Consider the following 18,087-nt stretch of genomic DNA (forward strand, 5'->3'; position numbering starts at 1 on the left):
TGGGATCTGGGTTTGGAATTATTAGCAAGTACAAAGACACTATACTTTCATTTGGGAAGATTGGGGTTCAGTCCATTTGAAGTTTGTATATTTTCATTAAATCAATGAAAGCAAATTTCAAGGTAGGTCGTGTGAACAGCAGTTTCCATTTGCAATCTGAATTCATGTCATCAGTGGGACATTAAACCCTAATCTGTACTCCTTTCTTCCATCGTTACCTGGTGACTGATTATGACTAAACTGTTTATTAATGCTGACGGTCAGGGAGTATGGAGGTCAGATATCAATGTGAATTTGTATTGCGCTCCTAAGTTACAGTAAGACAATTCTGACAATGTGCTACTATAAAATTTTATAACTGGCTGGCGGGATATCGGCCATGTTGTGAGCAGTAAAATTGACATCAGTGTCTTCTGCAAGCAGAGATCTCAATGAGGCCTAAAGGAATGTTCCTTGTAGCAAAATACTATTATCTCTCAGCCTGACTACAATCCAATTCTAACCCTATAAGATTAGTATTAGTAAAATGTTCGTCCCTGATGTGGCAATAAATGTAAAGCTCTCTTTTTTTTTTTTACTTGAGTATGGTAGTTTTACATACAGAATGTGTTTGTTACAAAATAAAGCTGACCCTGTGCCTAATACAAATACATACATTTTATACTTTTTGAATCTTACAGTCTCTCTCAGTTAAAAGATTAAAAATAGCACTTTGAAGTAGTAACTGCACAAATCAATATTACTTTGATTTATTATCCCTTTGGCAAGTAACATGCTCCCTAACAATGTGTAGATGCATCCAGTCTTGTATTAACAGTCAAGTTCATTTCACATTCATACCAAAGTAACCATTTGTATGTTGTGTTTCCACATTAATTTAACACGTAATTACTGATCACAGTAGCCTTTTTCAATTATGTACTAATAGCAGTATGTTCCACCATAGAAACTATTGATTAGGAACACAACGCTATCTCATCTACAGCTTTTATAAATATTTCCACTTCTCTATCCGCAAATAAATGAAAATACTGAAAGACTATTACCCTGGGAACTGACATAAAACATTAAACTTGAAAACATTCAACTTTTAACTTTGCTTTCTAGGAAATTTTTCTGACCATTTATGCATGACACAGCTATGCATGACCGCTCCTTAACTAATACCAATGACGACACTCAGCTCACTAATACAGCACATGATCAGTAATGCTTGGATGTTGTTGATGTTGAAAGCAAGACAGTGACTCCATCAAAGGAAAGGTGCACTCAGTTTTGAACATTCCAGAAGCCACTGTTGTTATTCAGCATAAGATGAAAAAGCTTTACACACTGAGCTTTTGGCCAAAACATTCTTCAGAAAAGAAAAGAAAACCCACTCACATAAGCATGTGCACACCTCATGTGCACATGGCCACTATCTCCAGCTGCTCTGGCCAGAGTGTAAGTACAGCCAGTATTAAAGAGTTGACACAAAAAGAACTGTTGGCTAATATTGCCAGTCCCGCAGTGCTGCAGTATATACAAAAGTCAGATTTGCCACAATAGCTCACATCAGAAAATAAAACGAAAATAAACCACATGGTTTACTGGAATGGTCAAGAAAAAGCACTAAGAATTTGGGAGGAAACCCATCATTGTAGACCACTTTCCAAAACTGATAATTCGACAAAAAATGAAGGACTTTTACACAAATCAAAAAATATTGCCTATATTATGCAAATTACTTATTGCTGTAAAACAAATTCAAAACTCAATTTTCCTTGGCAGAAAGATGTTTTGCACAAGGCACTGCATGGCATAGGATTTATCTGGAAGAGATCTGTAAGTGAGAGAGAGATTCTGGCAGAGAAAACTGACGTAGTTAACAGGGAATTCAAATATTTAATACAAGTAAGGAAATAAAGAGAGCAGGGTGAAAAGCTCATTCATATCAGTGATACTTGGACAGGCATCAAAAAAAAAAATGTTGTCAGGATTCAGGTGTTGACAGCATGATGACTAATTAGTGGATGCAACACTATTATTGTGGTGAATATTGTATCTAAGATTTGGCTTATTTATTAGTCTACATCAGTATTATCGTTTTCAAACTATTCCTCATTATGTATTGTACAATTAACCCAGCACTTTTTCCAATTCCCGAAATGCTCATGGAATTCTGTCCTTGGGACAACTTTTAGCTCTCTCAGCAATGTGCTTTTAATGTCATCTGTGTTTTTAAAGGACTACCCTTCAAGGTTTTTTTGCTTTTTGACACACAAAGGCACATGGAGTGAATATGGAGGATAGGGAATCGTTCAGTGTTGTTTTCAGCCAAAAATTTATGGTGATGCAATGAAGTGTGAGCAGAAGCATTATTGTGGTGCAAATACCATGAATTCCTCTGCCATAAATCTGGGACCCCCCCCCCCCCCCCCAAATTGCTTCACACAAACAACTTTCACCTTGTGAGTAGTATCCTATTTTGTTTGTTTCACCTTGTGGCAAGAACGTGTGGTGCACTACACTTAAAATAGAACAGCACTGTCAGCATAACCTTTACATCTGTTAACACGTGCAGTGCTAGTTTTGGTCGTGGCTATCCAAAATGTTTCCACAGTGTGATTTGGCCTTAGTTTCAACATCATACTCATCTACTCATTCTTTGTCACCTATTATGACACATTTAATTAGTTTTGTATCATGGTTGACTTCATCTATTAGCTCCTGAGTAACTTTCATTAAAATTAAACGAACAAACTTACCCAGAATAATTTTATGAAATGATCCAGTTGGTATGCCAATATTATGAGCAACTTCTCTGATTGTTATTCCATAATCTTTAATAGTCATTTCTTTCATTTTTTCCGTGATTCCATTGATGGATGTGTTCGGGCATTCAGGGCCATCATCATCTTCAACATCTTCACAGTCTTCTTTGAAATGATTATGCCACTTGTAAATCCTTGTTTTACTTACCACAGACTCATCAAAAGCAATATTTAACATTTAACTTGGGTGCACACTATTCCATTCTTATAGCAAAATTTTAAATGGATTTTTTTATCCATTTTTACACAAAACAAATAATCTCCAATACTGCCAAAACACATGTAAGCTTTTTGACAGATGATAACAGATGAAGTATCTAAAAGTCTTGCAAATCAATTTAAAACAACACACGAAGTTAAAAATCCCCTCTTACTTTTTAAACACTCCTTGCGTAACATGAATTGTCCTCTTACTTTTTAAACACTCCTTGCGTAACATGAATTGTTAGTTAGTTAGTTAGTTATTTCCTATCCCATCTTGCGCTACTGCTCAGAGTCTGGACTTAGCAGCCAGATATTGTGGTCATGTATGTGTAACATTGGTTTGCTTGAGTGTGTGTACATGTATGTTGTCTTTTTTCAACGAAGGCCTTGTTGGCCGCAAACTCACTTTCTATCAGGTTTTTTGTTGTGCCTATCTGCGACTCAGCATTTCTACTATATGATGAGTAGCAGCTATCCTTTTCACAATATTGTTACTGTCCATCCTGGATTTTTCATTGTTTGATTTTGCCTGATGGTTTTTCTCCCATCCTGTAACCCAATACTATTTTCTTTTGTTACTATTTTCTAAAGCATTACTATAGTCAGTGTCCGTCCTTCTCTGTCTTATTTTCTGTGTTTTTCATGTCACCTTACAAACCAGGATCATTTGAGTGGCATCTCATGTGCCACATTACTCCTACCCATATCATTAATCTTATATCTTCAAATTGATCACTCTTTTTGCATCACTGTCACTTATATTTACATGTTATTTCCCATACCTTTTCTGGGCCATATGAAATTTTATCTCATCCTACCAATCCCTCCACACCGCGCACACCTTCTCCTCCCTATTCCAGTTCGCACCCACGAACTTCACCTAATCTAGTCACATCTGCCATCCCCCTTCTTCACACTTAGCCACCCACAGACCTGCAACCCACACTACAATCTTTTTATTTATTTTTTATTTACTTTTTCTTTGATCTCCTTGTGTCTTCAGGCCAATTTCAGTTGGTTTTCACCTTTCACTATTGGCCAACTCCATCAGATTTAGTCTTGCTTCCCCTTACTTCAAACTTATTGTTGTTTCTCTTTTTTTGCCCATGTGTGTGGGTGTATTTTTGCGAATCTTTTTCTGACTTAATTCTGCATTATTTTCCAATTTTTATCCATGGATCCTTGCTGCTTCCATCTGCATCAGTATGGAAAAGTTTCCTTGTTCCTAACCAGAACCCAGTCCCTCATACTGTTCCTGCGTTGTTGCTTTTCTCACGGAGTCCCCCCTAATTGCCTTACCATCAAACTACCCATCTCTGGCTGCCACCCTTCCTTCCACAGTGACCTCCATCTTTTCAGATTCCGCCAATCCGTAACCCTCAACAACATAGTCCCAAATAACCATATCAGTCAGGCCCAAACCTCCTTGCAATACCTGCTCTTCATCCACAAAATTCTCCTGTTACGCAATACCAGATTTCTGGATCCCATATTACACATTGAAACTCTTTTCCTCCAGGAACTAGATCAACATGCACAATGCCACCTCAATTACCTCTGCACTCGGTCCACTTCCTACTCCCACCTTGGACTACTACTATCCACCACCTCTACATCAAACTCCGTACCACCCCCACATCCCTCATAGCTGACAAACCATGTCTCGCAGATCTACTACATTTACCCCACTCTCAAAAACTCCCTCCCACCACTATATAGAATCCAGAACCTAAACAGTCATGAATCTTTCCTCCAAGAACCTTAGTCATGCAGAAGTACTAGTCCTTTCCAAAGGCCTATGCAGAAGTACTAGCCCTTTCCAAAGGCCTCACCTTTTGCCCCCTTCTCAAATTCAGTCATGTGTGACTTGTTAAAGACTCAACCAAAGACCAATGTTGAAACCTGCCTGACTCAGTTCACTCCTCCATCCAACCATGATTCACCCCCATTGCCCCCAAATCACCCCCTATTAACCATTCAGAATTTCTTAACCTCAAACCTTGTCTCACCATCATTCCCCAAATCCCTCCACATGCAACATCCACCTCCTAAAATCTGATCCCAATCCCGTATAATCCTACCTGCTGACAAAGGCTCTACATGGTAGTTTTGAACCACAAGGATTACCTGGCAGAAGGATTCCACTGGATGTCAGATCCATCCACCTACAAACTCAGCCACATTGACCCATTCCAGAAATCCAGCACGATCTCCAGTCTCTCCTCAAATCGTTATGCCCATCTCAGAACCTCTCCCTGGAGTTCGTTTCTCTCCTCACCCCTACCACTCACCACATTTTTGACTTCTACATGCTTCCTAAAGTCCACAAATCCAACCAACCAGGATGACCCTTTTGGCCGATTGCTGTGCCCCTGCTGAAAGAAACTATGCTCCCATAGACTACCACCTCCAACCTATTACCCGCAGCCTACCCTCTTGCATAAATGATACCAACCATTTCCTCCACTGACTTCACAGTTCATGTATCTTTACCACATGGTGCCCTGCTCATTGCTATTGATGCAACCTCCCTTTACACAACATCCATAGTGCCCATGGCCTAACTGCAGTTGAACACTACCTTTCCCAATGCCCAACGAACTAAAAACCAACAACCTCACTCCAGGTCGCCATGGCCAACTGTATTCTCACCCTCAATAGGGTATTTGACTGTTTTCTGGGTACTGTCTTAATGATTAATTATGTCATTTTATGCTCCTAACATGCTTTGTTTCCACTTGGATTTCAGTATTCTTCTCTAAAAAAGGAAATTAAATTAAAATAATTTGAAAACTCACTTAAATGTTTCATTCGAGTCATTTTATGCTTGTGACATCACTTGCCAGTTCACAACTCCTACTATCATAATGCAAATTCGCTATGATGGTTTGTTTTGCAATTTACATTTTGGAAAATGGGTTACAAAGGTGTGTAGTACCATACTGTTCAATTACATCTATAAAAACTCCTGAAAATTTGTTTTTAATTGTTCCAGAGAATGAGAAGATGCATAAAAAGTGGTCGCCACCATGCTGACGCACAAGTTTACTAACTTAATTAAAAATGTGTTGCACTGTGAAAACTTTAATTTACTTCCAAGATATACTCTCCACTGCCACAATGACGGGTAGGATCATTGGACAAAATTAAACTCCTAGTGAAAACTGTCATTTTACCCAACTTCACATCAGTTATTCAGTATCTCAGTTGTTAGAGCGAATGACTGTCGAATTTTGCAAGATAATGGCCACATATCACTGGTCCGAATTTACTCCAAAAAGAACATTTTAACTTATTTGTAAAACGATTCAAATGTCCTCTCATATTGTGACATTTGCCTGCTTTCTTTCCTCATTGATTGTCCTTGGTGTCTACGTACTGTGTTGCTATACTGGCTGAAAAATGGGGCTGGAAGTTCAACACTGAATACTTCAAATGCTGTAGCCGACAGGTTTACATTTGCGTTTCACAGTTCTTTACTTTCACTGTTCACAAGCCCCCAGTGTACACATTTAATATGGCCAGCTAATTATTGTTTAACTTTCAATAAGCCTCATTAATAGGTTACAGGCAAACATCCACATACTGCTACAATAGTTTACTGTTGAACATATATGAGCAGTAAAAAACTAACCTCACATTTCAGTTTTTCAAATAAATTGAACACACATTGTCATTGCTTTAACACACAGCCTATTGGTGGAACACTTATTTCACTGTTAAGTTGATGCATTGTTGATATAACCAGTACGGGTTCTGCATCTGAAGCTCGACTGTGGACTGACTGTCTCGTGACCAAAAATGGACCTTTATATATCCTCACAATAATAGGCACTGAAGCTACACATTGTTTGGTGTTTACTCTACAGAAATTACAATTAAAACTTAACTCACCAAATTAACTGAATATATCAAAAAATTCCATCTTTTTAACAGTTTCTTCTACTACAAGAGGTAGGCCAAATTATTTCATTAAATGTTGAAATTAACAGATATCATTATGCAACAATACTTTTGACAAAACTATTAATTACTTTGGAATTAATTAAGGGCTGGCTTTGCTAGCATGTTTTCGCATAGAGCCAAATGGATCCTTTAACAATAGTGTTAGTTGTTCCTCCAAATGTTCATAATTAGTACAGAATTTACATTTGTTTATAAGTCAACAATAGAATTTAAGTTATCAAACAATTACTGATATCGCCCTATAACAAAAGATACCAACTAGGTATTGTTGTTGTTGTTGTCTTCAGTCCTGAGACTGGTTTGATGCAGCTCTCCATGCTACTCTATCCTGTGCAAGCTTCTTCATCACCCGGTACCTACTGCAGCCTACATCCTTCTGAATCTGCTTAGTGTACTCATCTCTCGGTCTCCCTCTACGATTTTTACCCTCCACGCTGCCCTCCAATGCTAAATTTGTGATCCCTTGATGCCTCAAAACATGTCCTACCAACCGATCCCTTCTTCTGGTCAAGTTGTGCCACAATGTTGACTGGAATACTCTTTTTCAAATTCTTAAGGTGGCAGGGGTAAAATACAGGGAGCGAAAGGCTATTTACAATTTGTACAGAAACCAGATGGTGGTCATAAGAGTCGAGAGGCATGAAAGGGAAGCAGTGGTTGGGAAAGGAGTGAGACAGGGTTGTAGCCTCTCCCCGATGTTATTCAATCTGTATATTGAGCAAACAGTAAAGGAATCAAAAGAAAAATTTGGAGTAGGTATTAAAATTCATGGAGAAGAAGTAAAAACTTTGAGGTTCGCCGATGACATTGTTATTCTGTCAGAGGCGGCAAAGGACTTGGAAGAGCAGTTGAACGGAATGGACAGTGTCTTGAAAGGAGGATATAAGATGGACATCAACAAAAGCAAAACGAGGATAATGGAATGTAGTCAAATTAAATCAGGTGATGCTGAGGGAATTAGATTAGGAAATGAGACACTTAAAGTAGTAAAGGAGTTTTGCTATTTAGGAACTAAAATAACTGATGATCGTCGAAGTAGAGAGGACATAAAATGTAGACTGGCAATGGCAAGGAAAACGTTTCTGAAGAAGAGAAATTTGTTAACATCGAATATAGATTTATGTATCAGGAAGTCGTTTCTGAAAGTATTTGTTTGGAATGTAGCCATGTATAGAAGTGAAACATGGACGATAACTAGTTTGGACAAGAAGAGAATAGAAGCTTTCGAAATGTGGTGCTACAGAAGAATACTGAAGATAACGTGGATAGATCACGTAACTAATGAGGAGGTATTGAATAGGATTGGGGAAAAGAGAAGTTTGTGGCACAACTTGACCATAAGAAGGGATCGGTTGGTAGGACATGATTTGAGGCATCAAGGGATCACAAATTTAGCATTGGAGGGCAGCGTGGAGGGTATAGCCGAAATAAATTACAAAATTAAGTACGTACACAAAACTAAGCACAGAATTAGATCTGGTGTTACATTCTTTAAAACTGAGAGCCAGCCTTTCTCTTTTATGAAAATCTAGATTATACTCACGTATTTTAATGGTAATTAGTTAAAATGAAAAAAGAATTTTGGAGGCGGCAGATGGCAAAATGTGAGGAAATAAAAATATCCCAGCTTGATTTGTCACATCACCCCCTCATAGGATTGACCAGATAGATATTGCAAATAGCTAACTGGGCAATTCAGGGACCAGGAAGTGGGTTTAACATTCTACACACAAAAGAATATTACATAAGAAATCTCCCTATCAGAAACTACAGTACATATGTTTGTTCAAATTTATACTTACATGTACTGGCCATTTGAAAATCCCCATACAAACTATTTATATGAAGTGTTTTATACAATTGCACAAAATATCAACAAGTTATTCTTTTAAAAAAATTTGGCATCTTCATCATCAGTGATGTCCTTTTTGGGTAAGTGAGGATTGCCTTTTAAGGCATATATCACTTTGTACAATTTCTGTCTTGTTAAAAAGTAAATCCTCGTGGATTGCAAAAAGTTAAATTACACTGTGCATTGCAGTTCACTTTTCATACAGAAAATTTCACTTGCTCAGTGTTTAGTATTTTTCACAAGCACTTTCAGACTTTTACACATTTTCTCACCAAGTTGTCCACACCTTCAACAGGTCCAAGTGGCAGTTAGTAAGCAAAGGCGCTGCTATCAGTTCCCTTGGAGGTGGTTCTCCTCTGCAAAAGCACATGAAAAAATTAGACAAAATACCCTACTTTAGTATACTTACTTTTACTTCTAACTTAAATCTAAAAAAAAGTTTCACACTAAAAATTATAGTCATTACTTCACAAATATATGCATTACATTGTCCTCATAACATCACAATAATTAGCACTAAAATTGACTGTAGCACAAAAGGTATGGACTATTAAAAATTTAAAATAAAGTGCATAGTACACTGCAAAACTTTACTGTGAGTCATAACTCTGTCTGAAACTGGTTAAACTTGAAATGTTTGGGTTTCTTTCCCATTTGCAAAATAGCAAAAACTCCATGTGTGCAGTAGCATAGAGTTACTAATCATTATGTTACGAAAAACGAATAGTCACCATCACATAACTTAATTACTACTTAAATCATAATTAAGGGAATGGAAGTTGTTCCAAATCATTGCCCCACTTCTCTACTTAACTCTGAGCACTACTTTTATTCAACCAGAAAATTAAATCCTTACAAAATCACAAAATGTTACCAAATATTTTACCTGTCAGAAATACTCACATCAGTCTAGCACCACAGTTATCAGTTAATCAGCAAAATTACTGCTCTTCATTTTGGAATTATTAATTTAAGCTCATAATTCCTCAGAACACAAGCAGAAGTTTTCAGATAACCTATAGATCCCGTGATGTAGCATTATATGACTTGTACCCCACTAAAATGTTGCTCTTTCCATTGCGCTCTCATTCCATACGCTCCTCGTCTACCCCTACGCAACCCCTACTCCCAATACCTTGTCTCACAGCTCATATCCCTGTATAGACTTAGATGCAAGATGTCTCCCAAAAACCTCCCACCGATACCTGTTCCAGTCTGGTCAGAAGCATCACCTGTCCCATCAAAGGCAGGGCTACTTGTGAAACCAGTCATGTGGTCTACAAACTAAGCTGCAACCACTGTGTTGCATTCTATGTGGGCATGACAACCAACAAGCTGCCTGTGCGCACGAATGGCCGCTAACAAACTGTGACCAAGAAACAGCTGGGCCACCCTCACGCTGAGCATACTGCCCCATAAGATATTGTCCTGTCAGTGCTTCCCGGACTGTGTTCTTCCCAGGACACCATCTTTTCTTAAATGTGCAGGTGGGAACTCTCCCTGCAATATAACCTATGTTTGTGTAACCCTCCTGGCCTCAGTATTCGTTAGTCATTGTCCATGCCCATCTAGCCCGGTCCCTGTTCCCATTCCAGCACTACACAGCCCTCTATTCCACCAATGCACCCTCTATCTTTTTACTTCTCTCCTTTTCTGTTAACCCCCTACCCTTCATCTAACCTCCCGATCACATCTAGCTGCCCTACTCTGTCTCCACCTCTTCCCTGTATGCACCCACAAGCAGCACTTTAACTTCCTCCTCCCATACCTTGCTATCTGTCTCCCTCCCCATCCCAGCCACCTCCTTACGCCCGTTACCTGGTTGCCTCTCCCATCATGCGCTGTTGCTCAGTCTGGTCACAGCAGCCAGAGACTGTAATCATATTTGTGTGACTTGGGTTTGCTTGTGTGTGTGTGTGTGTGTGTGTGTGTGTGTGAACTGTCTGTTTTCGATGAAGGCTTTGTTGGCTGAAAGCTCACTTCTGACAGTCTCTTTGTTGTGCATATCTGCGACAGCATCTCTGCTGTATGGTGATAACAACTATCCTTTTTGTAATATTAAACAATGGAAAATCCAGGATGGAATGTAACATTATTATTGGAAGGAAAGTTGCTACTCACCATACAGTGGAGGTGCTGAGTTGCGTCCACAGCTCGTGGTCATGCGGTAGCGTTCTCGCTTCCCGCGCCTGGGTTACCGGCTTTGATTCCCGGCGGGGTCAGGGATTTTCTCTGCCTCGTGATGACGGGGTGTTGTGTGATGTCCTTAGGTTAGTGAGGTTTAAGTAGTTCTAAGTTCTAGGGGACTGATGACCATAGATGTTAAGTCCCATAGTGCTCAGAGCCATTTGAACCATTTTTTTGCTGAGTTGCAGCTAGGCTCAACAAAAAGACTCTCACCATTATAGCTTTCAGCTGTTAAGACCTTCGTCAACAGTAGACAAACACACACGCATGCATGCACTTGTGAGCACGCGCACACGCATGCATGCACACGTGTGCGTGCGCGCGCACACACACACACACACACACACACACACACACACAAGCTATAATTGTGAGAGTCTTTTTGTTGTGCCTATCTGTGATTCAGCATCTCCGCTCTGTGGTTAGTAGGGACTTTCCTTCTCATAATATTGCTACATTCCATCCTTGATTTTCCATTCTTTGTAGCTAAATTAAGTTGTTTTAGGAGTTCCAAAATGTACTTTTTCCAGTTTAATTTTTCATCAATATTGACACCTAATAATTTTCAAGTTTTCACCCTATTTATTATTTCCTCACATTGTGTTATACTTCTCATTGGTGTAGTACCACTAGATGTGCATAACTGAGTATGTTGTGTCCTTTTAAAACTGAGATTGAGACCATTCACAGAAAACCTGTCAATGATACTTTTAAAAACATTGTTTACCACTTCTAGTGTTTCTGTTTGTATGCTTGGATTGATTACAATACTAGTGTAATTTACTGGGGATATTATTTTTGCCCAGGTGAGACATTATTCTAGGATACATTACCTACTCAAAAATTTTGGAAAATGTCAGCAGTCAAACAGGTCGGTAGTTATTGACATTGCTCCTATCATTTTTCTCAAATAGTGGCCTGACAATGGCATATCTCAGTCTCTCTGCAAAAATGCTTTGAGTTTGTGATGTATCACATATTTCAGATAAGATCAAGCATATTATAAGGAGACAAAGCTTTAGTACTGTATTGGAAACACCATCAAAACCAGATGAGGTTTTAGAGAATACATAATTTTCTTAATTTCAGAAGGAGAAATTGGTAATACGTTCGTATGATTGAATTTTATGATAGTTGCTTTCTCAGCAAACTGCTGTGATTTTTTTTCTCTTGAGCAGTATGTCTCTAAACATTCTATGATTTTTAAGAAATGATTATTAGATATATTTGCTCCCTGTGACTTGTCATTTCTAGCTCTTCCATTCAGTTCAATAGTAATATTATTCTGTTGTGTGGCTGGTTGTCCTGTCGCTTGTTTCACTCACTTTCATATAGACTTAAGTCTGTTGTCGGGATGACTGATTTCTGATATTATGTGTATGTTCCGTGATATTTTAATAATTTTCAGTAGTTTTGTAGTGTGCAAATACTGCAGGATCTCTACCTCTTTCCAACAGATAAGTTTCCCTTTTCCAAGATACTTAAATGCCTGTAGTGATCCATGGTTTTTTACATGGCTGTTAATGTCCTTTCTAATTAGTTTATGCAGGAAGCTACTTTCATATAATATATGAATTTATCGTGGAATAAATTAATTTTATTTTACAATTTGGTTCATTATAAATTTCATCCCAAGTTATATGATATAAACTATTCTTAAAACCCTTGTTCTGGAGTCATTAATTATTTTGATTTGCACTGAGGAGTATCTATACTGTACACCATACAGTTATTTTCTTGCTCTGAGCTTGACTAAAGAAAACATTACCAATATTGGTCTTAGTATCTTTGTCCACACATGTTGAAAAATTAATTACTGAGATCAGATTGCAGGTTCCGTATAAGGCTCCAGATCATTTTTCCTAGCAGAATTCTTTAGAAAATCTACATTGAAGTCACCACAAACTACTAACTGCTTGCTACTGTCTGACAAATATCACAGTAATGATTGCTACAGAGTGCCTTCAGGAACACTCTTCTGAGTTTAAACACATCTGATGGCCACCAAACTCCCAGGCACAAGCATGATTGAAAATATAAGGGATGCCTTGCAGCATGCTGTTCAGAAGAGATCTCCATCTCCTCATGCTCTTACAGATTTATGGACAGCCATCTTGCTTTGTGTGATAGTGCGCAGATTTCATATCCGTCACCAGTAGCCTACTCAACTGTGTGTCCACTCGGCTCACAGCAGTGTTCACCCAGGGCTGGTCATGGCACTGTAGAGGCTACACAAAATTCACATTTGTGTGTGTAGTTGCTACTCCTATTTTATTTCATATAGGCACCCCCTTATGCTGTAATTACTGTCCTTAGCCAAGCTGTTCCCCACACCACCTACTACAATAATCTGGATAATGGAACATAGTAGAATTAAATCAAGTTATGCTGAGGGTTTTGCAGTAGGAAATGAGACACTTAAAGTAGTAGGTGAGTTCTGCTATTAGGGCAGCAATAAAAGATGATTACCGAAGTAGAGAGAATATAAAATGCTGGCTGTCAATCACAAGAAAAGCATTTCTGAAGAAGAGAAATTTGTTAATATCGAACATAAATTTAAGTGTTAGGAAGTCTTTTCCTGAAGGTATTTATATTGAGTGTAGGCATGCATTCAAATGAAACATAAATGATAAATGGTTAGGTAGGAAGAGAATAGAAGTTTATGGAATGTGGTGCTACAGAAGAAAGCTGAAGATTAGGTGGCTAGATCATGTGACTAATGAGGAGGTACTGAATAGAATTGACGAGACAAGAAATTTGTGGCACTGTTTGATTAACAGAAGGGATCACTTAATAGGATACATTCTGAGGTATCGAGATATCATCAGGACCAGGAAATGAGTAATGTGAGCAGATTTAGTAATTATTCAGAGATGAAGAGCTGCATCAAACCAGTCTTCAGACTGAAGACAACAACAACACCTCTGAAGGCAGAGAGTCACCCGTGTTTCTCAGAGTTTCACCTAACATGAATAAAAAGATTGAAAAATAAAATTTTTCATGCGTACTCAGCCACTTGAGTGGCTGTTTCCAGTGTATGATGCACACCTGACCTATTCAGGGCAGCTTTACAAGTCTCTTTCTCAGAAGTACAAGTCAAAGAATCTGCAGGCAGCTTTATCACAAAATTGACAAAAATCTGTAGCTTGGACCCTTATATTGGCTCTTGACCGGTGGATCCTGATCAGTCCCTGGAACAGTGTTGCAGATTGACGGCTGTGCTGAGACTGCACAAGTAAAGGTAGCTGTCTTCATCAATCATCTGTGGAAACAGCTCAGATCCCAGGTGACAGATATTTTATAGCTTTGTGGCTGATGATCTGCTGCTGACTGCAAGCCCTACTCTTAATTTTTTTCTTGGAATTGTCTCTTCACCTGACAGACAGTCCTTTCAGATTAAGTAACAAGTTCACATTTAGCTTGTTCACCTCATAAATAATATATGAAACTCACACTGAATATTCAGGCTACCCACAGCTAACAGCCCCTTCTCTCTTTTTTAGCGAAATAGCTCCAGATTTAGGTGTGACTCACTAGCCCACAGTGGCTGGACATAGTGCTTTATTGGAATTCTTTGTGGACTGCATCACTAATAGAGGAACCTGGGAAACTTCATGACACATTTGCAGCAACAGGAGGTTGTCTCGACAAATTCCACCGTCAGTGCAAGTCTTAGTGGTCATATCAGTCAATTTGCCACCATAACTTCCAGCTGTTTTCAAACAGTCAGCTCATCCCACAATGCTTACAATCTGTGTTTATTGTGACAGTTACTCATGAACTTACTTCTTACGAAGTCAAAAAGGAGCTGCTTATTTCAAAGCAGAAGTATGTGCATTGCACTTCATTTAGTTTTTCACATACTTTATACTGCAATTGCTACAAGTGTTATGTACCTTGTGCTGATGCCTTGAGAGCTTTTGTACTACTGTGCATGTGTTAATTTTTTTTTATTCCAGTGCATAGTCTGTTTTTTGTTATTGTATTTAGAATGAAATTGTAATGTTTTGTTTTTGATATTTTAGGTTTGGTTACTCAGATCCCAAATGATTTCTACGAATTCCTGCATGAACTTGAGGACAAATTAACACATGTCATTAAGTCTGTTGGCAAAATCGACCACGGATTCTGGAGGAGTTTCAATACTGATACTAAAACAGAACCTTGTGAGGGATTCATAGATGGAGACCTTGTGGAGAGTTTCCTTGACTTGTCACATGAAAACATGAAGGAAGTTGCAGCTGGTTTACAGGTATAGGAAATATGACATAATCATGATACATTTAGAGTTGACCTTCTTTTTGTTATTGATGTAGCCTTCCTGAGAATCAGAAATGTGTAGTGGCACAGTCTTCTTCTTCTTTCATCCCTTTTTAAAAGAAGAATAATTGTAAATACTAAACAAAAAACATAAATGTTTAAATAATATAAGTCTGCAGGCATTCATCACCAGTGTCACTGAAGTTTAAGTCTTCTGGTTGATTACACCATGTCATATCTCTTCAAAATATTGTGGTGTCCACTGTAGATTCAGCACTGTCAGAGGCTTGTGTCGCCTTCTCGTATAAAGGGAAGTTTCCCTCGCACTTGTGCTGGAGAAGTGAGATTATTGCGTAAAAAACCTTGGGTTACAATTGGTGAGCCATCATCATTGAATAGTAAGAGAAGTTTTCCTGCACAAATACCGAAAAAGGGGATTATTGACAAAAACTTCTTTGGCTGCCATTAGTGGGTCAGTGTCATTGGTTAGACTCATGATGTTCTGCTACCGCCAATTTCATACTTTGTTTCAGCTGCATGTGACGTTTGTTTTCCCTAATATGTTCTTTAACAATCCTTCCTGTTCACCTGTATACTTTTTTCCACAGGCAAACATCATTTCTTAAATGCAAACAGTGTGGAGGTAATCAGAGCATCCATTGTCAGTTGTAAAAAGTCTTGAACTTTATTTTGAGTGAAGAAAGTGGTCTGCATACCAGTTTTCCTTAGAATTCTGTTTATGCGGTCCATGAATTCAGAAATAAAAGGTAGCTTAACAAGAGAGAAGGCGGTTGCTCATCCTTCCTATTAGCATAATTAATATTTCACTTTAAAACTCTAGGGGACTGATGACCATAGATGTTAAGTCCCATAGTGCTCAGAGCCATTTGAACTTAAAAACTCTGTCTATGGACAGCCATTGGCCTGACTCAGGAATTAAACATTTATACAACAAAATCCCAAGAAACAATTGAAATTTCTCAGAATGCTTGCTCGTATCTTCAATAGAGAGCACACCTACAGGCTTCTAGCATCGTGGTCCCCCACCATCAAGGAAATAAGTACTGAAAGCCACCTCTGTGGACAATAATATGTTCGATTAACATTTCCCCTCTCACGCTCTGCCTGTTTCACTTCTAGCCAATGCTGTGGGCTCATCAGTAGCAGCAGGAGGAATTTTAAGCAATAACTCTTCTCCAGCATAAGTGCAGGAAAAATCCCTTTCTAACCAATGAGATTGGCCCATAAATTGTGGCCAAAGGATCTTTAGCCAATAAGTCCCTTCTCAAGCATTTGCACGGGAAAATATCTCTTACTATCCACTGATGATGGCCAACCAGTGGTAGCCACCGGTCTTTTACCCAGTAATCCCACTTCTCCAGCGCAAGCATGGGAAAACTCCCATTTATGAGAGATGGTGACACTGGTCTCCGATGGTACTCTATTCACACTGGACACCACAAGATCCTGAAGAAGCGTCCAACAGAGCAGTCGAAACATCAGTTGTTTGCAGTAATATTACATGGCTTAATAACCCAGATTATCTTAACTTCATTTTAAAGAATAAATCAGAACTGTTGTCTGTTTATATTGTTATATGATTAAATATGCATTATATAAGCACTATATTTGTGTAGAAGATTTTCTATTTTTAGTTAATCTGTTTTGTGCTTCTTGCCTCAACAGATTGACACTGGAAGTGGGATGAAACAGGAAGCAACAGTGGATGACCTTGTGAAAATAGTTGAAGATCTTACTAGAATTCACTGATTCATTTTGGAGTGATTCTAATTATTAAGCTATTGGTTCACTGGAAGCTGTAAGTGCTCAAGTGACTTCCAGTGAGAAATATGCTTCAGACATAGGTCAGAATTAGTTGGACAAAGACTGCTTACCGTTTTTCCTGGTTTCATTACTGAGCAGAAAGAGAGAATGTGAATATTAGATGACCATGACCTTTGCCTCTGTACAGAAAACTATCCTACAGTATTTTTTTTTCTTTTTCTGTGCATGATTTGTAAAAAATGAAAGCTGCATGTTGGCAAAGGACTTCTGTGCAGCACACAGTGGCACACTTCATCTGGAGAAGAAGAGGAAATAACTGAAGACTTTCTTTATTTTTCATCATCATCAATCATTCTGTATACATAGTAATATATGTGTTATTTTTAAATTGAAGTGTACCAAATAAAATCCCTAATCTTATTTCGTACAGTTTAATTACAAATCTATATCCAGATACTCATTTGTTTAGTATGATGAAACACAAGTTTGTTCAGTCCTGGGTTTTACAGTGAGTCATGAAAATTACATAACTGTTTGTTCTTGCTAGTCTTAGTGGCATGACAGAATACACAGGTTCTTTTAAATTTAATAGTTGTTTATCAAGATGGAATTGTCACACCCATGTGGCAGTCCAAGCAGAAGATTATTAAAATCATTTTTTGTATAATAGTTTAGTAGGCAAACTGTGAATTGTCATTTTTTGAGTTAACACAGTATTTCTTAACTTTGTCTGTATTTCTGCATCATGTTATGTAGGAATTTTAGTGTGCTTCTAAGGTAAAAGGAACAAGAAAACATGAAAAATCATTTATCATGAGGGAAAATTAACCATGTACTTGTCAAATGTCACATAGAATGGCTGTGAGTTTCTTTAGAGGGGATATGCTGCAGAAAATGATGAGAAAGGATCAGAAAAACAGCTAGAGTTCATTTATAAACTGAAGGTAAACATGAGGGAACCACAGAGGATAAATGCACAAGATGTGCTATAATAGCACAGTGTCTCATTTTTAATTTAAT

General features: G+C 38.2%; 1 protein-coding gene across 1 annotated transcript in view; it reads left to right on the plus strand.

Moving 5' to 3' along the window:
- LOC126347401 (DNA damage-binding protein 1) overlaps positions 1–17,487 on the plus strand; it is a 167,192-nt gene extending 149,705 nt beyond the window's left edge. The window contains exons 20-21 of the mRNA XM_050002267.1: positions 15,048–15,274; positions 16,969–17,487. Of these exons, the coding sequence (XP_049858224.1) occupies positions 15,048–15,274; positions 16,969–17,052 (311 nt within the window). The 3' untranslated portion in view covers positions 17,053–17,487. The remainder of the gene's footprint in view (positions 1–15,047; positions 15,275–16,968) is intronic.
- Positions 17,488–18,087: the final 600 nt, after the last annotated feature.

Source organism: Schistocerca gregaria, chromosome 1 (assembly GCF_023897955.1).
Source record: "Schistocerca gregaria isolate iqSchGreg1 chromosome 1, iqSchGreg1.2, whole genome shotgun sequence".
Lineage (NCBI taxonomy): Eukaryota > Metazoa > Arthropoda > Insecta > Orthoptera > Acrididae > Schistocerca > Schistocerca gregaria.